This window comes from Thalassophryne amazonica, chromosome 8 (assembly GCF_902500255.1).
Source record: "Thalassophryne amazonica chromosome 8, fThaAma1.1, whole genome shotgun sequence".
Taxonomy (NCBI): Eukaryota; Metazoa; Chordata; class Actinopteri; order Batrachoidiformes; family Batrachoididae; genus Thalassophryne; species Thalassophryne amazonica.
Window position 1 is genome coordinate 56,119,897 of NC_047110.1, and position 22,643 is coordinate 56,142,539.

The following is a 22,643-nucleotide window of genomic DNA, read 5'->3' on the forward strand; positions in this document are numbered from 1 at the left end:
AGAGGCAGAGAATTTGTTTTACTCCTTATAAGCAGCAAATTTACCAGATTCAACATTATGGAACAGGAATCAGTTCCCTCATATGTGGAACCTGCTTCATCACACTCTCAACTTAAACAGTAAAAAGTAAGACAACATCAGAGTCACTCACTGACAGAGTACCGCCTTGGCAAAAGTAATTTGAAATACTTTTCTCACTAGAGTTTTGCTGAAGGTTTACAATGTGAGGAATATCTGAGTGAAGCAGCAGCGGCCGTATGGTTTAGCAGCACGGCATTCTTTACAAACGACCTGCGTCTTGTGAAGTTTCCCATCTTTTTTAAAGCAGCCAAAGTATCTCCAAACCCCTGATTAAAATGTTTTAGGTGCGTCAAAAATCTCCAACCGCTCGTGGACCTCCATGTTTGTTGTGGTACAAATGTGCTTTAAGGCTTCCATCCATGTTCAAAACAAAACGTGAAGCAGGGATGGTGCATTCAATGTGCCGGATGCAAGCATGCAGCATATTCGTGATGCGATAACAATTTCACCTGTCAATTGAATCGATGCACACTGAATGAACTGATACACTCACATCGCACACGTTTGTATCTAGATACCGATGTGTATTGATTAATCTCCACATACCTAACGTACAGTATCTATCTGTAAAGTAAGAAGCGTCTGTGTAAGTGCGAGTATGTGGCTCGCATAGCTCTCTGACTGTTTGTCAGATCCGCCTCAGTTTTTGGATATGCCTTGCACATAGCACGATGATGTGCATCCTTTATTATGAAAATTTTGGGAATTAATTTTCAAAACCTTTATTTTGAAACCTTTATTTTGATTAACATTGTAACATTCGTACTTCGAAGATGGTGTGGCTTGCTGATGTTACTGGTAGCAAAGTTAAACATCAGATTGTTCATGTTGTTTGCACCATTTCACAATAAAATGTTTAATGCCAGCATCCTGACAGATACTTTTACTGTGAAATACATGCTGTCAGTGTTCCTTGTGAGTGAGTCTAACTTGACAACACTGAGGAGACATTAGCTAAAATCTGTTTTTGTTAATGCCAAGAAATTTTCCACTATGTGTACAATGTTTCAGTAAGTAGATAAGCTGAAAAAAATCTTATATTTTCCCTCAGTTTGTACAATGTTTCAGTAAGTACATTAAGCTGAAGAAAATCTTGTAATTTCCCACTATTTTTTCACTGTTTCAGTAAGTACATAAGCTGAATAAAATCTTATAATTTCCCACAATTTGTACGTTTCAGTAAGTACATAAGATGAATAAAATCTTATATTTTCCCACAATTTGTACAATGTTTCAGTAAGTACATAAGCTGAATAAAATCTTATATTTTCCCACAATTTGTACAATGTTTCAGTAAGTACATAAGCTGAATAAAATCTTATATTTTCCCACTATTTGTACAATGTTTCAGTAAGTACATAAGCTGAATAAAATCTTATAATTTCCCACAATTTGTACAATGTTTCAGTAAGTACATAAGCTGAATAAAATCTTATATTTTCCCACAATTTGTACAATGTTTCAGTAAGTACATAAGCTGAATAAAATCTTATATTTTCCCACTATTTGTACAATGTTTCAGTAAGTACTTAAGCTGAATAAAATCTTATATTTTCCCTCAGTTTGTACAATGTTTCAGTAAGTACATTAAGATGAAGAAAATCTTGTAATTTCCGACTATTTTTTCACTGTTTCAGTAAGTACATTAAGCTGAAGAAAATCTTATAATTCCCCACAATTTGTACATGTTTCAGTAAGTACATAAGCTGAATAAAATCTTATATTTTCCCACAATTTGTACAATGTTTCAGTAAGTACATAAGCTGAATAAAATATTTTATTTGATGTGAGTTCAAGTTTAAATAAACTGTGTTCAGGAGTTGGAGGCACTGAGGATTTGCTCTTTCAAATATTCTAAATGTTCTGTTTAATTTTGTCTGAGTCTCTTCCAGTAAAATAGGAATCCTTTTATTTTCATATAATTGATAATAGAACTGATTTTTTAGAAAAATATGAAATACTATATTCAAAAAAATATATAACATAAGTGCACCTCTTTGTACATCCCACCTTCAAACAGCCTCATATGGCCATCCATGAGAAATCTACATAAGCTCCTAGCTTCAAAGTTAGCTAAAAAGTGCATCCGCTAATGAAAATGTTAGCTTCGCCAATTAGCGGTTAGTGGATTAGCGGAACTGTGCCCACTACTGCCCGAAAGTGACAACTGGGTGTCTTTGATGCTAGGTCTCTTTGGACAATCCTTGGGTACGAGCAGTTACTTTGAGAGACTATGATGAGGAGTATCCCTTGCATAGTTTAGGAAATAATCCTGCCTCTTCTTGGATCCAACATGAACAAACAAACAAACAAACAAACAAACCACAAGAAAAACTCTCTGGAGCCACCACTGGATGAAGACAACACCGAGGTGCAGCAGTGGAGAAGTAAAAAAACTGGCCTTAAGAAGTGTCCTGTTGCTTTAAATAGTAAGTCACTTTATTCTACACCCCATCTATTGTCTCTGCCACTAAGTGTGTGGGTCTGTCACACAGAGAGCTCAGCAACTCAGTGACATGTCTCATAAGTGCAACAAGAGTGCAAATATAGATTTCCATTACACACATCACAAAAGTCTTAAACAAGCATTTTTGGGTTGAGTGTCTCGCTCAAGCATACTTTGACGGAGGAATTTCTGCATGCAGACTCATATGATTGTGGGACTTCACAAATGGTTAACATAAAGCACCAACTGTCTGTAAAAGGTAAATAAAAACAATTTAGAACAATACAACCCCTTTAAATCAGCTGCCACTTCAAAATCGTTCCAGCAGCTTCGTGTTAGCGCCACGTCTCATCCCCACAATAAAACCCCTGGATCACACATCTCTGCCACCTATACTTCACACAGCAATATATCTCATCACTCATATAATAGGTTGTTGATTTCCATAATGTGCACAACATACACAATGCCAAATGGTGTAATTTATTCTGCTCAGCACAAAAATTACACTCCTTGCAGTCCATAATCAAATGCACCAAATGTTCTCACTGGCTGTCCTGCTCTGTTAAAGAGAGAGAGAGAGAGAGAAAGTGAGAAGATGCTCTGCATTGGCTGCCAGAGGCACTGTAACTTATCCAAACCACATGAGAACTATATCATCAAGAATACATTTGCTATCTCTCCGGTGCAGATACAGTAAAAGGCCCCTGAGATTGTTCCTGTATTTTTTAAATCAGTTTGACATGCAGTGGAAGGGTTTGCATTGGAGAAAGCATCGCTCTGCACCAAATCTAATCATGAAAGCAATGATTTGCATGTTGGCTTTGACTGCCATAGGGTTGAGGTGTCAAAACTGGCAAGCATGTTAATGTTCCTACTGTTGGTGGTTTATGGGGCCTGCAGTGAACCTTGTGTATGTTAACCTCGCCTCCTCTGACTTATAAATCCTCATTCTGAGAGGTTTATAGAGCTCACTCCTTGAGCCTTTCCAGTCGGATTCAGTGGGTGGACCTGCAGCACAGATGAGCAACATGGTGATAAATTCTGCATGCGATGAGTGATTACAATGTTCGCCAGCGTTTACGGCACCATATGACAAAGAACAGCAAATTGGTAATTAGAATAAACATTCCTCTGAACACTGACTTTGTGGGAGCTCAAATTGCACTGTGACAAAAGAAAGCCTTTGTTAAGGCCACCAGCTACACACACACTACATGAACTGACTCTGTTTAAAGACCTTAATTGGACCCGTGCATATGTGTTATTCAAACGGACAATCTCAAGTACCATGTACTGTAAAGTATTTTACAGAATATAAGCCACATTTTTTTTTTTTTTACTAGTTTGGGAGGCAACTTATACTCCAGTGCAATTTATATACCAAAGCACACATTAAGTAATAATAATAATAGTAATAATAATAATAATGACTAATTACATAGGAGTCTCCCAGGAATCAAATCACTAAACAAAATAAACTGATAATAAAAAATAAATACCAATAATGAAAAGTACACTACAACAATGCACAAAACCTCAAATTAAAGAGCTGATAACACAGAAAACAGGTGTGACTTATATATGGGTTTTTCCTCTTCAAGAGGCATTTATTTTTTTTACAGGTGCAACTGCAGAAAACTTAAAATATTAGTTTGTTCAACTCATTTGTTCATATTGTCAAAGATGAAAACTAAGTATGATGGTGCTGCATGTTTTTTTATAAGCATTTCCTCACACTGTAGCCTTTTTTTTTAATTTTTTTACTGCATAACTTGGAAGCAGTTTGGGGTTCAGTGTCTCGCTCTAGTATACTTTGACAGGAGTAGTCAAGGGATCAAACCATCAACCTTTATGTTGATAGGCAACATGTTCTACCACTGGAGTCACAGTGGGCAACATTGTTTTTTGGTTGTATTACATTATGACTTCAATCAAAATGATATCAGTGTCACTCCAATGTAATGATCTCCCAATGTTGTAGCATCAGAATATGACGCTGATACGACACTGAAATGTGGTTAAATTCCTGAACTGTATTTTGATCTAATTTTAATTTCTGTCAGAAACCTAAGAAAGTGTATTTATTTATTTACACAAAGCAGTTGATGTGTTACTTGAGTTTAACATTTATGATAATAAGCGGAATATTATATTGAATATCTATGCTGAATATCCACATTCATCCAACCTTAGTCCATCCAGTTTTCAAATCCAGTATTTTCTACATTGATTTGTCAGTTTTTAACATGGATCAACATTTGATCAATGTCACTTGCCCTCTGGGAGTCACTCAGTGAGAGTCCATAGCAGCTCCAGAGGTAGGAGTCTGATTATTGTAGTGGTGAGTTGACATTTATTCATCCATTCCTACCAGTTAAGGTTTTCTAGTGGGGAGAGAGCCCATTCCAACAAATACAATTCAGTTCAATTTATGTATATAGCTCAAGATCACAACAAAGTCACCTCAGAGACCTTCACATGGGTATGATCTAACCTTCAGCAAGCACATCAACGATTGTGGTCAGGAAAAAACTCCATCTGGCATTTTTTGAGGAAGAAACCTCAGGCAGACCAGACTCAGAGGGGTGACCTACTGGTTAGGCCATTCAAACATTAACAGAGAATTGGTTAAAATAAAATAAAAATACAATGCAGAAAAAAAGAACATAAAAAACAACAAAAGAATTCAAAACAGATCTAATTAAAATAAATAAGTAAATAAAAACTATACAACCTCAAATGGAAAAAAAGATGGGATGATAAGTAAAATGAAATTAAAAAATGCAGTGATGCGTGCATGTTCTTTGTCTTCTATGTCATTGTCGACAACATGAACTCAAAATATTTCATGTTTTGTGTAGTCAACTTAATTTCATTTGTTAATATACATCCATTTCTGCATTTAAGACCTGCAACACATTCCAAAAAAGTTGGACAGGGTGTAGTTTATTCTAATATAGGGTTTAAATCATTGCTTTTACATCCACTTTTATTGAAACAAGTCAGGGGATTGATACTTGAACATTTCTAAATCACTGAATATGTCTTGGACTTCAGAAATACAAATGGCATGGTAAATCTGTGTCAAGTAGGCAGTTCTGAAAGAGTGAGTGGACACTAGTGAGGGAACCCACCAAGATACCATGCCAGCGCTGACAGACCTATAGGGATGTCACTGGAATAACTGGGAATGATGCAACATTTACCTGTTGCATCCCCATTCACAGCTTCATGTTGGAGTTCAGTAGAAAAGGATTGTAAAACAAGGAAACAAATTGTAGTCCTCCTGGCAAACTACAGCTGAAATTTTGCAAGTTTTCTTTTAAAGAAACTGTTAAACTATACCATTTCATCATGAAGCTGTGATGCAACAGACAAAAGTTGCACTGTGCACAATAATCACAGAAGCCTAGAACTCCTTTCAAGTAGTCTGTGTGTCTTGGTGGCTTTCCTCACTAGTCTCCATCCAGCATGGTCACTCAATTTTAGAAAACTGCCTACTTGACACGGAGCTGTACTGAAAGAGATTGACTGAAAGGAAGCGTGGACCTGAAACATGAGAGGAAATCGATCTTTGAACCATTTTACAGCTCTGAACACTGTGAAATTTAGTGAGGAACTGACAGATTGCAGTATATTTGACATACTGTCAATGCCAAATAAACAAATCATGACTTTGTTTATAGGAACTGTTGTGAACTGTTAACTGTATTTACCACTGGAATTAATAGAGCAAACGAACAAATGATAAGTTTTCACTGAATGTGTTTTAGAGTATCTTTGTTTAATAATCCCCTTTGAATGAAGAAGAGTTGAGTTACTGAATTTTAAGATAAGGTACATCTTTACTCCAATAACAAAGTATGTGTTCTAAAAGGACAATGGCATAAATATTACACATGAATAGAATAAAATAGGAAATTAATGCTGAAGAGTCAGAATAGAAGCAAAAAGCACACAGAGTAACAGTAGCAGCAAAATATATCTTAAGTGGAACCACCTTTAGTAATCTGCCGAACAGTGTTTATATGTTGATTATATGCGCTTGAGGCTAATGACACAAATAAGTGGCTACTTATATAAATAGAATTTGAACAGACCGTTCATACCTTCAATGTTTGCCAACACTGGAGGGAACAAATATTTGACTTAAACTTTGCAATCCTCAGCTCTAATTGTTCAAGCAATGATCTTTGTTTTGCAACAGAATGCATGGAAATGAATATGCATAGATTAGATTAGATTACATTAGATTAGGTAGAATTTCACTCATCCCTTGGGAAGACTCCCTCAGGGAAATTGAGGTTCCAGCAGCATTATATAGCAGCACACAGGGTAAGAAGCACACCGAGTATTAAAGTAAAAGTAAAAAAACAAAAACAGAAAACAGTTTGCAAATATATATATGAATACACAAATATAAATATAAATGCCAGACATACTGATCAGTACTGGTTTACTGGCTACTACTGTTCCTCTCATTCCAGACCTCTGTCATCCTGTTACTCCTCCTCCCCATCACACATGTTGGCAGAATAATCTTCTAATACACCTTATAGTAAGTATATTTGAAGATTATTCAGTACAGTTACTGAATTGAAATATGTTACTACACTGACAGGGCACATTACAGAAAAACAAAATCACACTATAGTACCTAGGGAATGAACACTTTTTGGGTTATGACTGATAAGCATTTTATTTTGTATGAGTTGCATGCATTTCCTGTCCTAAAAACAGATCCTTTATTAGAGGTGTAGCTAAAGTCATGACTTATCTTATCTTTTATTAGGCACAAAAATCAATGAGAGAAATTATTAAGATTATTAAGATAATAATTAGCAGTGATTCTGGATCCACATCTTGATCCAAGGCTGACCTCTCCACCAAATTTACTGAAATTTGTTCATAACCGTTTTAGGGTTGTGCTACAAAGAAACAAAACAAACAAACAAATGAGGCCATAAACACCTTGGCAGAAGTAATTATTTCCTAAATAAAGCAGAAGTGGAAACAGTGAGATAAACTCAAATGGAAAAGCAAACTGGGGAAAAGAACCTGTTTAGCAACTATGGCTTGAGATGGTGGTTCAGTACCTGACTACATACTCTTATATGCCATAGTGTCATTGTGTAAGACACTGAATCCCAAATTTTCAGAGTACCAAGCTGAAAAAAAAAAAATCAGACAAGGATAGAATGGGGAAAAGTTTCATGCGAAGTGCAGTTCTCCCAAGAATATGGACCACCACTGATTTTAAGTTTCAATAAATACACAATATTCTAATCCAATTGCATTTTTTCCGGGAATCTGATTGGTTAATCATGTGAGATTTCAGACCGTATAATATTGGGGTAACAGTGGCAAAATATTCAACCGTTTCACATGTGGATGTACTACTTCACGCCCTGACCGGTGTTCTGACGAGATGTCATTCCTGTCCTCCATGCAACTGCGCATGCACACGTATGCTCAATACTGTTGGGACGCGGAACTGTCAGTTTATGCGACGAAACGCACAATTCGACAGAACACTGGCTGCGCGCTGCTAGCTGTTAGCACTGTTAGCTGAGAGTGAGAGAAAGTCGCATGACGACGACGACGCCAAAATGGGTGAATTTAAGATACCATATGAAAGTGCTGACGTGGATTCTGATACAAAATTACTGTTTCACATTTGATGGATTGCTCCACACCCTGACAGCTACTGGAGCGACGCTGCCTTGGCTTGACATTAAGTCTAGTGGACGGAATTACCTACAGAAAAATAAACCGTGCAAACAATGGAATTGAATTAGAATGGAAATAACCCCCTTGTATCTGATGATTTGCGGATGTTCATGCAGTTATACGGTTGCAAATAGCCGTTTAACCGGCTCCGCTTACACGTCATCGATAAAGCTCAATTTGCGACCATATAACCAGCATGAACATTAGCAAATCATCAGACACAACAGAGTTATTCCCTAATTGACCCATATATAATATCAATTATAATTTCTCTTGATAACACTTCTGAAAAATATGGGGTCATCTTATAATCACAGACTAGACTTTTTTCATATAACGGCTGAGTGGATCCTTGTAATTTGATTGTTTTTTTGTATGTCACATGACATGGATTATTCTTATTATTTGGCGTTGTGTTTCATTGACTGTGCAATAGTTCTTTTTAGCGTGCAATTTTGGTGCTATATGAAATGTGCTATTGCACACCCCAACCACCTCATGAGCTCACACTACCGGGGGCAGCCTTGAGCTAAAGATAGCAGAGTTTGTTTTGCTGACGGATTATGATTTGAAGGAGCTAATTGACAGTGCTAATTCTTCTAACACACACAAAAAAAAAACAAATCCACTCTGCTGTAAGCCATCTGGAGGCATGAAGAGCTGTTAGTATGAAAAGCTGATGTGATTTTTTGCTGGACTGAGGAACTACACAGTCTTTTTTTTTTTTTTTTTTAAGTACACAAAGTCAATGCACAGCATCACGGACTACATCTTCACAATTTTGGGCTCCTATTTAAAGTATGTGTAGGACTTTAGCAGCAGTGGAACACCAAAATGTAAGTCCCTTTTTTGTTGTTTATAAATGAATAAAATATCAAATGACAAGGATCTATTTTAGCCGTTATGTAAAACAAATAATGAATGTTTTTTCATTCTTTCAATGGAAGTAATATTTCATGAGGTGAAAGCTGGAACATACCATTCAACAAGGCAAAGCTGAGTTCTAAATACCATTGAACTCATACATTCATTATTTGTATAACATTTCATACATCTGCCACAATAGGTGGTGCCAAGTACCTGTCAAAGGCAAGGGCATCCCTCTACACTGTGAATGTCATGGTTTTCTGTACCATTGACACATTTTAACACCACAGGCATTTAGCTACACAATTTGGACAATATCAATGCAAGAGCCGCTATATAGCATGCACAGATAACACAATAAATCACAGTTATTCAATGTCCTCCCAGAAGCCCTTGTGTTTCTTCTCTCCCATTACATTCATTCCTGACTGGGCATTTTGAGACACACACGCACGCACGCATGCACGCACGCACGCACGCACGCACGCACGCACACACACACACACACTAATCTGCTTTTGTTGTTTCCCACAATATATCAACAATGGAGCTATTATTTTCTTTGTTCAGCCTACATCAAAAGAGATTTATGAAGAAAACAGCAGAATCACACCACACTGTGCTGCATTTTAATTCAGCTTTTCTTTTGTGTCAGATCATGAAAAACTGAAATGGCACATTCTCTGCATTTTGCACCCAAACATTTTTTTTTCGACTGGACCCCCTTAACAGGAAGTTCTATTTCTATTTATTTCTCAGCCTCAGTAAAGTAAAATATATTTTTAAGTATTTTAAAATTTCAATTGTTACTATCAGCATCCCTTTATAAGAGCATCTTAGGGCTACTGTGGCATTTACCTGTCTGAAATGTCCTTGGAATATGTCACATATCTTCATTACACAAGTGGTATGCTCACTCAGAAAGGTCCACCTGTGGAGAATTGACTGATGGCATGATGATCTGATCATCCAAGGTAGGCGAGTTTGCACTGTTTATTGTGCCACTATATCGCACAACTGCTTTATATAATCTGGCCTGATTTTTTTCCTCTCTCAGTGTGCTTTTATTAGCATTATTTTCAAATAAGCATATTTTCTTTTTAAAACAAAAGATTTGATCTTCAAAACATATTTTCCAAAAATACGCATTGAAAAAAAAGAGGGTTATCTTATAATTGGAGATGTTTTATTGGCAGTACAATATGGTAAGTACATGTATGACGGGAGTATGAATTTATATGACCAGCAGTTTTAAGTAGATTAACTTTACCTATCACTTTCAGTAAACGTTGGCCAAGCTATAAGCAAAATTCAATCTGTGCATCAGAAAGTTTTAGGTTTTCTCAGCCTTTTTCTTGTATTACTGTGTGAAAGGTGGATGTTGACAATGACCTGAAAGTGGGATAGATTGAAGGCAGATCCTGTGATGTCTACAGAAGCTGATACCTGTTTGCGCACTCTGCTGTGCCACAATAACCCCGTCCACTCTCATTCATCTTCCCTTGTGTGCTTCGTTTGACTTCTACCATTCTCACAGCTGCTCTCAGCAGTGCACCCCATTACACCTTAAATCACTTAAAAAGACGTGAAGCGCCAAAAACTCCCTCTGCAGCTAATTCACCCTGACTGTGTGCATCATCGCCACAGATCATAAGAGCCAGAAAACCCTGGAGTTCATCCTAACAAAGTGCAGTGCTATGTTTATACTCAAATGTATCGCTATCTTGGCCAGACTTTATTAAATCAACTCGCAAAATCACACTCGGAGACCTGTGACCGTGCATTTCGAAGATATTGCAAAACATAATGCTGTTGATAACGATCTCATATTTTAAAACCAGCAGCTCAATTACCAAAGCTGGTGAGATCTTTGCGTTATCACAGAGGAGGATCCTTCTTTGTTGGTTATACGAGGTGCAGCCACAGAGAGATTAAGCTCAATAAATAAGGAGGGATAAGTGGGTCTTGTACTGTGTTTGGTGGCACGGAGGAGTAGACACACATAGGCGTGACACACAGCTGCACAGTGCTATTGATTCTCCGCTGGTCTCCAGGCACCCTTCCCTTTCATTCAGGCTGCCTGCCAAGTGCCTCTGAACAGGAGCCCGTGCTTCTCCCAGTGTCTGCACGTCTGCTTAAGCACAATCAATGGGCCATCAGCAGGGGAGAGGACGCACACCGCTGTCTTCACTTCCACAGGGTGTGAGCGAGGGGAAATTGAAAATATATGTAGTGGAAAAACATCATGCAAAGCATCGACGCCTATCAGGGTGAAATCATATCATTTTAAAGGTGTCAAGGTCAGTCGCACCCCAGCTACTTTTTAAAGCGCTGTCGTCTGACCTGACATAAATAAATATTTGCTAGATATGGATTGATTTCTATGCATGTTGTACTTTGAGACAAACCAATAGTAAACCTCATTTCCTATGATCAGATTGGCATCTGAAGGTAACTAGGAGAGTGTACTCACCAAACACTGACAGCCTACTGTGCGGGCTTTTGAGTTTTTTTTTTTTTTGAAAGCACACCTCAAGACAGTGATGGATCTTTGCACACAGCTTGTTTTGGTGTCTCCATTGGTAGTCCACCACGTGGTATTCTGCACCAGTACAAGATTTCAGTTCAGGTCGCTCATCTGTCATTGAGGCTGTCATACTTTACAATGAAGTGACACAAATGTTTCCATTACCAAGGATGTTTCAGTGCTGTCGCAGAACATCTTTCTCAAATCAATCTCAACCAGCAAAGAAAAGATTTTGAGCTGAAAGCACCAATGTCTTTCCTGATCCTCAAAGATAAATAATGTGCGCTCTTTCACAACTCATCCTTTTTCACCGCTTTGACTCAGAAGAGGAGAGAAAAGCAAATGATGGATCATGTCGGCGGATAGTTGCTTCAAACCCCACGGTTGTGCACATTACTAATTACGCTCTCATTGGTCATTTTGAGGGTGAGCGGTAGTTCGACTGGTATTGAGTGGATGCGAGCAAAGCTTTGTTTGCCATTAAGAAGACAGATAATCCACTAACTCAGTAACACATCACTGCTGCTTGCCAGAGGACAGCAATACAGACAAAAATGCTGTCTATATTCTGACAAGTATTTCGTGCTGGATGCATTGTGGCTACGTTCACATAACAAGCTGAAATGCCCTTATTCTAGTTTGTTTCAAGACTGGATTTTCTTTTCTGTTTCATAGACCTTCAAGTGTGGAAGTGACTAGTATCTGAATGTTCGTTCACATTATTATGGTCGTTGGTCTTTGGAGATCTTGACCAATCCAGACCTGTCATTGGTACTATGTGACATTTTTTTCTGCTTTGCTTCCATTGCTACATATTGTTACCTGCACTCACGTTGAACTATTTTTTTATAATACCAAATCCAACAGTTCTATTTTTTGATACAATCAGGCTCATAAGTAATTGGAAAGTCATGCATTTTTAGCTTTTAGGGTTTAACAAAAATATCGCATTGATGATTTAGGAATTTATGCCAATTTTATACACAGTCCCTCCAGTTTCAGAACCCATAAGTAACTGGACAAACTAAATACCATTTTTATAAATACAAATTATAATTAAAATTTCAGTCCGTTTTTCTTTAGGCAAGTCAGGGGAGGAATTCATGAACATTTCTAAATCACTAAATATGTCTTTGACTTCATTTACATCAATTATTAAGAAATATAAACAGTGTGGTAAATATGCATTAAGTAGATGTTGGCCAACAAAACACCCATACAACTCTGAAGGAGTTATAGGCTTCTGTAGATGTGAGTGGAGAAACTGTGTGTAGTGCAACTTTTGTCAGCTGACAGAGCAATGGCAGTTTGGGAAACACTGGATTATAGCAAGCAATAAAGTTGTGATGTCATAAGGCAAGAATGTTAGATTTTCCTTTCTGACATCATGAAAGTAAAATATCCAGAAGAGATCAAAAGAAATCTTCCTCATAAAGAGAAAAGAGCAATGAAAGGACAAAAATTGCAGTGCAGAACCAGTTCAGATCAAAGTGAGAGACACACACTTCCAGTTGTGCGTTGCCACTTCACAATGGGGAGTTTACACCTCAGTTCCACACCAGTCTCTACTCTCACACCGTTTTCAAATGCATGAATATTTTTACACAGACTGCAATGATGTCCACCAAAATTTAATCAGCTGTTCTTTGAACATTTTGCAGTATATTATACACAACCAGACAGGGGTGATCACATAACAGCTTCCATCCTTTATAGCCGTGTGGACACTGCTCCACTGCAGCCTCCATCATTTGGAAGAACTAATCATTTCCAACCTGACCATTATCATTAGCAGTCACATCAGCAGAGATAAGAAACAATAACTTCAAAAGAAATCAGATTTGGAATGTTTGTCTATTTAATCCCATACCTGTCTGTGTCCTTGGAGAAGACACTTAATCTGCATTGTCTCAGTCCACCAAGCTGTAAAAATGAGTACTTGGCCTTGGCTGGGGAAGCAAATGTGAGGCATCACTATAAAGTGCTTTGAGCAGATGCTAGATGAAAATTTGACTTTAGAAATGCAGTCCTCCTGCTATCCTGCTATTCTAAGCAAAACTGAAAATAATAAATTATATTTAAAAATTGTGCAATCCACCTCATTTACTCTTTAAGTGATACACATTCAAATCAGATTAGTGATCTGTGACAAATGACATATTCAAAATGCACTGGTCAAGTTACACACACTCACACACACAAAAACTCCATTAAGATAACAATATGCATAGATCTATTGTAGGACTTTCAACTCAGCCACAACTGAGGACATGCCATCAGACTTTTATAGTCACACTCACTCAAATTGAGCAAAGCATTTAAGTCTTTTACTTGATTTGCTTTGTTCTCTACGAGGTTAATAAGTTGAACTAACTTAATTAAAAGGTTTTAGTGTTATTTGGTAGCCAGCTTATTTTGTTTAAGTTATTCTAATTTCTTTATTTTACCTCCGTCCTACTCAGAAGTGCCTATTCAAATTATCTTCATTTTGTGAAGTTTTTTCCAGTTTGTTTTACCTATTTCACTTAAGTCAAAATAAAGTATATGTTACAGTTCCAGTGTTACAATCAAACTCTTACTTTAAATCATTTGTCAACCTATGTCCAGCTGTTTTTTTTAAACTGTGAACAATTTTTTACCTACATCTTTACTAACTTGCCAAAATGTTAAAATGTAAAACCTTTTTTTTTTTTTCAAAAAATACTCAATTTACATTATACAAACTAACTGTATGAAGCATGTTTTAGAAATATATGTAAATGTTGCCAAAATGTCTATTTTTTCTTTTACTTAGTACCAACACACCCCACATTATTTAAACGTATAAACAATGAAGTCAGGGCAGCACGGTGGATTAGTGGTTAGCACTGTTGCCTCACAGCAAGAAGGTTGTGGGTTCGATTCCCGTGGCCTTTGTGTGCAGTTTGCATGTTCTCCCTGTGTTTGCATGGGTTTCCTCTGGGTGCTCCAGTTTCCTCCCGCATCCAAAGACATGCGGGTTAGGTGGATTGGTCCGTAGGTGTGTGTGTGGGTGTGTCTGTGTTTGTTTGTCTATTTGTGGACCTGTGACAGACTGGCGTCCTGTCCTGGGTATACCCCACCTCGCGCTCTATGACTGCTGGGATAGGCTCCAGCCTCCCGTGACTCTTAATTGGACTAAGCGGTAGAAGATGAATGAATGAATGAAACAATGAAGTCAAAATTTGCACTGCAAAAAAATGATCTCAGAAGACATATGTAGACATATGTAGGTATGTAGGTACACACATAGAGAGATGGATAAATAGAGGAGTGGGTACAGACAGACAGAGGAGTGGGTATATAGATAGATAGATAGATAGATAGATAGATAGATAGATAGATAGATAGATAGATAGATAGATAGATAGATAGATAGATAGATAGATAGATAGATAGATAGATAGATAGATAGATAGATAGATAGATAGATAGATAGATAGATAGATAGATAGATAGATAGATAGATAGATAGATAGATAGATAGATAGATAGATAGATAGATAGATAGATAGATAGATAGATAGATAGATAGATAGATAGATAGATAGATAGATAGATAGATAGATAGATAGATAGATAGATAGATAGATAGATAGATAGATAGATAGATAGATAGATAGATAGATAGATAGATAGATAGATAGATAGATAGATAGATAGATAGATAGATAGATAGATAGATAGATAGATAGATAGATAGATAGATAGATAGATAGATAGATAGATAGATAGATAGATAGATAGATAGATAGATAGATAGATAGATAGATAGATAGATAGATAGATAGATAGATAGATAGATAGATAGATAGATAGATAGATAGATAGATAGATAGATAGATAGATAGATAGATAGATAGATAGATAGATAAGATAGATAGATAGATAGATAGATAGATAGATAGATAGATAGATAGATAGATAGATAGATAGATAGATAGATAGATAGATAGATAGATAGATAGATAGATAGATAGATAGATAGATAGATAGATAGATAGATAGATAGATAGATAGATAGATAGATAGATAGATAGATAGATAGATAGATAGATAGATAGATAGATAGATAGATAGATAGATAGATAGATAGATAGATAGATAGATAGATAGATAGATGGGCAGGTGGGTACACAGTAAATTTTTCAGAGTAAAATGTGCTCTGCCAGGATAACATTTGGTCCCAGTCTAAATAGAATAAAATACACTATATTATAGAGTGAAATCAGCTCTACCGTCTTGTCAAATCAAGTGTTTCTACTCCAATAAGAGTTGATTTTACACTGTGGTAGAGTTGATTTAAAACTGTGATAGAGCATATTTAACTCTAATTGGACTGGGACCAAATGTTATCCCAGCAGAGTAAATTTTACTGTGCAAAATTTACTGTGTAGACAGACAGACAGACAGACAGACAGACAGACAGATAGACAGATAGATAGATAGATAGATAGATAGATAGATAGATAGATAGATAGATAGATAGATAGATAGATAGATAGATAGATAGATAGATAGATAGATAGATAGATAGATAGATAGATAGATAGATAGATAGATAGACAGAGAGGTGACTTGGGGGGCGGTCCTCTGTGATGGAGGTGGGGGGTTGGGGTTTAACAATAATCAGGTTTGTTCCAGTCATCCATAAACCACTGAATTAAATCAAAACAACACCAAAACATATGTATTTATTTGCCCGTGTAGCTGCAGGTCGAAGCTCCGGGCAGCTTTATTTGAACATGTATCAAAGCAGAAGCAAGCGAACGGGCTGAGTGTGAAGTTTTCAGCACCGTGGACAGCGCTCGGCCCCGGAACGCAGCGCACTGAATAATGGCGATAATAACGGCGGTAATAAGAACCCATGCAGAGCCGCTGAGCGCCCGAGTGCGCGCATCAATACAAATTAATTTGATCTAATCGTTTTAACCGCATTTAATTATTTTATGCTACATCAGCACATAGCAGGCTACAGCTGACTTTGATCACCAGCATGAAAATTGGCATCACATATTTACAGCAAGCGGCTCGAAAGGAGGAGAAGGAGTGAGGGAGCAGGAGGGGGAAGGTGCGTGCGTGATCTGAGTGCTAGAACCCGCACATTTGTGCTGCACTGTGGCCTGTGTGTGATCCATGTGCCACACAGGTGGAGGCTTCCTTTGCTCTTAACACAGCCTCTCCGCCGTCTGGTGAGTGGCCAGAATGTTTGGGTTCACTTGGACTCATCACTCAGATTCTCACCAAAACAGAGTAACGAGGCCAGAGCTGCTCCTGTGTGATTGGGTAGTTGATAATTAGTGAAACGCGCGCAGGATTCCACCTTTAAACCTGCTTAACACCTGTGGACGCGCATGCAAAGATCATTTTAATTACAAATAAAGATCTGTGCTAATTAAACCTCGCATATTTAATTCAATAAGTTGGCATCAGCTTGAATAAATTGCATTTTGTATCTTTTACAGAAGCAATAATTCGCCTACAGGCTGTCATTTATAGCCTTCTGGGGGCTCTTAAAGGGTTTTACACCGTTTCTAAGATGTGCACTTACCCCAGTGTTGTCATGGTGACGATGGTGTACCAAAACGCTGCGGGGATGCTGGTGAACTTGCTGGCTGTGGAGCCTTTCTCAGCGTAAAACATGACCGTGGCGAAGATGATGATGGCCATGGTGAGGGAGAAGAGGAGGAAGCCCAGTTCGGAGGCACAGCTCTTCAAGGTGTAGCCCAGGATGCGCAGCCCCGCCGAATGCCGGGAGAACTTGAAAATTCGAAAGACCCGAAAGACTCTCAGCGTGACGAAAGCGCCGCTCACTTGGTCGTTGTCTGTCATGACCAATCCGATGTAGTAAGGCATGATTGCCACCACGTCGATGACGCTCATCACACTTTTCATGAACTTGTAGCGGCTGGGGGCTGCGATCAAACGGAGGAGATACTCGACGGTGAAGATCATGACGCACGCAGTGTCCAAACAAAAGAAGGCCAGCGCGTAACGATCTCCACAGGAGATCTCCTTGGATCTATTGGGCAAAGTCCCGCAGGGAACCGTCTCCACCACGTTGGCCATCACTGATATGGCGATGAAGAAGCCTGTGACGTAGTAGAAGACCAGAGCTAAGGTGCTGGTGTGGGGGTTTTCAAAAGCGCGCCACAGGTACTCCCGGAACGTCAGGTTGACCGGCGTGACGTCATTGTTGCCGTCCATCTCGTCGTCGTCTTGCAGCCTCTCCGCGTTTTCGCGCCTTCGATCCTTGTACTCCTCATAGCAGCAGTCCCCGATAATCTCCGGGATGATCCCGAAGAAGGCGAGCTCCTCATCGTACGCCGATATGCACTCTTGGCGCGGATAGTGCAGTTTCCCCGTGCGGTAGAAATTGAGGATATGTCTAAAGATGTCTGGGTCACGATCGAAAAAGTACTCGTTTGTCTCCTCGTGGAAGAAGAAGTCTCTCTCCGTGCTCCCCAGCAAAGTGTCCGGGTACCTCTCCAAAGTGGTGCGCCACGTCTGAAACTTGGTCCCACTCACGTTAAGGATGATCAACCCGTCCTGGGCTTTCCTCTTGTCTTGAGGAGGGATGGGCATCGGGGTGCTCGCCACCGGCATCCATCCTATGGCCGCCGCTCGGGCGAATGGGAGCCACGCCGCTACACCTGCTGCCATGGTGACCTGGAGTGTTAATTCCGACCCTGCGTTACGGCTCACAGGTGAACCGCATCTGCAGAAAGAGCAGCAGACACCGCGTAAAGGTTCGGCAGAACGTGGTAACAAAGCGCTGTAGTTAGAGTGGAATTGCGCATCACTCTCCTCCACGCTGTAGAGTTATTGCGGCAGAATTGGATTTCGAGAACGGATAACCACCCGGGAAAAAAAGAGAAAAATTAAAAACGGGATTTTCCCCTCCAGCCCTAAATAAAATAATTCCACCCTCCTTAACGAAAGCTACTCTCTAAATTGTATATTCTCACCAGAGAATACTTGCGATTCCGCCAACCATCTACCAGTCACCGCAACCAGACGACACGGAAGAGGGGGAGAAGAAAAAAAAAAAAAAAACCCAACAGAAGAATAATGTCGCATCAACAAGTTAAACAACCGTGCGGTCTCTCAGCAGACAGCGGGTGATCCGTCTTCTCTCCCCCTCTTTCTCTCTCTCTCTCTCGCTCGCTTTCTTTCTCTCCCTTTCTCCTCTCGCTTTACGCGCTCGGACGCATGCGGTTTTTCCTGCCCGTTGCAGCTTCTCAATAAACTCCTGTTCTCGTCGACTGCAAGACCACCCTCCCCCCCTCCTCCCTCCTCACCGCCAGCAGCGGAGAGAGGAGAGAAAATTACATGCGGAGGAGAGGAGTGGTCCTATCTGCACCCACAAATTCCTCTGCTGCTCCATCGTTGGGAAAGAGGGGAGGAGAACCAATGCGCAATGGTGGCGCAAAATAAGCGGCACCCCTGAGACTTATAGAACATACACAGTTTGCACTCCGCACGCACTGTGAAAAAATACACATATAATGTCTTTAACATCATGATGAGAGTTGTTTTACGAGCGTGAAGTTTTTTTTTCTCGTATCAAACAAAACTGCTTCACAGAAATGTGAAAGAAATCAATGCACGAAGTTTGTAGCGATTCTGCGATAGATTTGAGGTATATCGATCGTTTTATATATGAGAATTTCTGAATGCAACATGTGATCAATAGTCCTCTTGCACCTCTATATGATATGGTGGCCTAAACGATCAAAATCATTCTGCAATTCCTCTGCTGACATTTTCCAAAATAATCATAATCGATGAGTGCCTCGCGACTTTGGCAAACATTAACAGCCGCACCTCTTGTGTGTGTGTGTGTGTGTGTGTGTGTGTGTGTGTGTGTGTGTGTGTGTGTGTGTGTGTGTGTGTGTGTGTGTGTGTGTGTGTTTGGGGGGGGGGGGGGGGGGGAGTTCTCGGCAGCTGCGTCCACTGTGAACCATGTGTTGCAGGAGAAACACATTCCCGCTGCCTCCCACAGGATAGAGTTTTCAGCACCGCGGACAGCGCAAGAGTTTATCCTCCGTTTCGGGTTTTTGTGCTTCTGCGCGTGCACCTTCCGTGCTCGTTGGCGTGACACTGTTTTTGCACTGCATTCACTAAAGCTGGAGCTCTTTTCCAGCTCCAGCCAAGCAGAGAGGGGCTCAAAATGTTGTGTAAACGCATAGAGTTTGTGGAAAAAGCATAAGCGAAAAGAAGTGCAGATTCTTTCTTTGTTCCAAATATTGTCCTGCAGAATATCTGTTCTGCTCCGATCTATTTCAATCAATCAATTTTATTTATATAGCGCCAAATCACAACAAACAGTTGCCCCAAGGCGCCTTATATTGTAAGGCAAGGCCATACAATAATTACGGAAAAACCCCAACGGTCAAAACGACCCCCTGTGAGCAAGCACTTGGCAACAGTGGGAAGGAAAAACTCCCTTTTAACAGGAAGAAACCTCCAGCAGAACCAGGCTCAGGGAGGGGCAGTCTTCTGCTGGGACTGGTATTTGCAACAGGTGAGTGGGACAGGGATGAGCGCGTGATGGGATTTCTGATGGGATACAGATGTAACACTGGTGACACGTGCCCTTTTTACTTTCCAGTTCTTCACCCAGAGAGAGAGGAATATGTTCACACCCAGTCCCAGGAGCCCTCGGGCAGAGCGCCGGATTTTTTCTTTTCTTTCTTTCTTTCTTTCTTTCTTTCTTTCTTTCTTTCTTTCTTTCTTTCTTTCTTTCTTTCTTTCTTTCTTTTTTTTTTTTTTTTTTTTTGGAGATGAATGTAGAAGCCTGTCAGAAGTCCCATTAGTAAATGCTGAGGATGGCAGAGCTCGCACATACAGTTTGAGCACTGAGGCTCCAGGGCTTTGTATTCATCAAGTCATTTAAATATCCCCGCAGCTGCCAAACGGCAACAAACACATGCGCTCCAGCGGATCCTGATGTCGACTGAACGGCATCATGTCACTAACACCTGCGCTGTTTTTAGTTAATAGCTAATAGATAATACACTGAAAAAAGTGAAACATCAGTGCACCTCATTCAAAGTATTTATTTACATTGGTGTAATGGAAAATTATGGGTTCCAGTTTAAATCTGCTGGAATCACTTTACCAAATCATAAATATACTTTGTGAAAAACTAAAAGAAAAAAAAATAGGTGTAACATATTACATCAATTTTTAAGTTGATCCAAAGTATCATTTTCAGTGTAGTTGTTTTATATACTCGTGTATATATATACGTATATATATATATATATATATTCCTGCAAAAGTATGGCCATCACAAAACATCTTTGTCTAGTGACCTCATGACCTCATGATCATTTCTTCCCAGGCATCTCCCAGTGTCAAAAGTCGAGGACCCACATACATGAATATCTACAAGTTCGAAACTTTAGCCACATACAGATACACTTCTGATGGCTGAGTCAGACTGTAGCCAAAAATATTTCACACATGCTGAGGTGAGAGCTGGCAGCCTCTAATGGTACTGTGCACCACCTTATCCACCGCACTACAGAACTGCCCTGACTCATGATTGGCAACCACCCAGGCAGGCCACTACTCAAGTCCCCCCCACCCCCCAAAAAAGTAGCTATATACAGTGGGTAAAATAAGTATTGAACACGTCACCATTTGTGTCAGTAAATATATTTCTAAAGGTGCTACTGACGTGTAGTTTTCACCACATGTCGGTACCAAGTAATCCACACATACAAAGAAACCAAAACACACATACAAAGAAACCAAAACAAATGAGTACAGAAATTATGTGTAATAAAAAGAAATGACGGGGACAAAGTATTGAACACGCTTACTGAAATTTATTTAATACTTCACACAAAAGCCTTTGTTGGTAATGATAGCTTCAAGACACCTCTTGTATGTAGAAACTGGTCACATGCATTGCTCAGGTGTGATTTTGGCCCATTCTTCCGCACAAACAGTCTTCAAATCTTGAAGACTTTCAGAAGTTTAGAAATCCTTCTGTAACCAATGACATCAGTATGTTTTGCAACAGTAAGGTTGCAAAGATTGGAGAGAGCACTTTGCTTTTACTCATCATACGATGTTTCTTGTGTGACACCTTGCTATTGAAACACCTTTTAACAGGCCATCAGTTGGAACTGAACCAGCTGATATTAATTTGTACTGAAAAGGGGCAGGATTGCTTTCTAATTAGCTGGTGTCCTGGTTTTCCATGCCTTTTTGCACCTCCCTTTCTTGAGGTGTACAGTACTTTTTCCATGTGTCATTTCACCTTATTATGCATAACCTAGTTTATGGACATCTATGGTTTGGGTTCTTTGTATGTGTGGATTACTTGCATTGTTACTGACATCTAGTGAAAATTTCACACCAAAATCACCTTTAGAAATATATTTACTGAGAAAAATGGTGATGTGTTCAATACTTATTTTACTGACTGTATCTGCTGCAGCCAGGTGATATGTGGGTGTCCTCTTGGTATTTTCTACTTGTTGGAGTCATCACTGTTGAAGCACCTCTGCACTGAATCAAGTACAAGGAAGCATGCCAAAGCCATAGCGTTATAGCTGCGGTTCCCTCACAGTACAATGTGTATTCTTCGTGTGAGTCTTCCCTCAGTAACTATTCATGTGACAGAAAGTCATCCCAGCAGTACCCAAGGATTCTCAGGAGAGATGAAGACAGTCATCACATTAAGTCCAAGTATCACACCCATATATAGTGCATCCAGAAAGTATTCACAGCACTTCACTTTTTTTACATTTTGTTATGTTACAGCCTTATTCCAAATTTTTTCCTCAATATTCTACACACAATGCCCCATAAAGACAATGTGAAAGGTTTTTTTTGTTTTTAATTTTTGCAAATTAAAAATTAAAAACAATAAGAAATCACGTGATCACGTGTACATAAGTATTCACAGCCTTTGCCATGAAGCTCAAAATTGAGCTCATGTGTATGCTGTGA

At 39.2% G+C, this 22,643-nt stretch overlaps 1 protein-coding gene and 1 long non-coding RNA gene across 4 annotated transcripts in view; one reads left to right on the plus strand and one right to left on the minus strand.

The window, feature by feature from the left end:
* The window catches only part of LOC117515650 (potassium voltage-gated channel subfamily D member 2-like), a 165,361-nt gene extending 146,537 nt beyond the window's left edge, over positions 1 to 18,824 (minus strand). For 2 of the 3 annotated variants that reach the window (XM_034176298.1, XM_034176297.1), the window contains exons 1-2: positions 18,641 to 18,824; positions 17,224 to 18,486 (exon numbers count right to left, since the gene is read on the minus strand). In XM_034176298.1, coding sequence (XP_034032189.1) covers positions 17,224 to 18,486; positions 18,641 to 18,669 — 1,292 coding nt within the window. In that variant the 5' untranslated portion in view covers positions 18,670 to 18,824. The remainder of the gene's footprint in view (positions 1 to 17,223; positions 18,487 to 18,640) is intronic. The other variant, XM_034176299.1, reaches the window with a different exon arrangement.
* On the plus strand, positions 3,079 to 18,951 carry LOC117515651. Its single transcript, XR_004562203.1, has 3 exons — positions 3,079 to 3,117; positions 4,092 to 4,098; positions 18,737 to 18,951. It is a non-coding gene; the product is annotated as an uncharacterized LOC117515651 (long non-coding RNA).
* Positions 18,952 to 22,643: the final 3,692 nt, after the last annotated feature.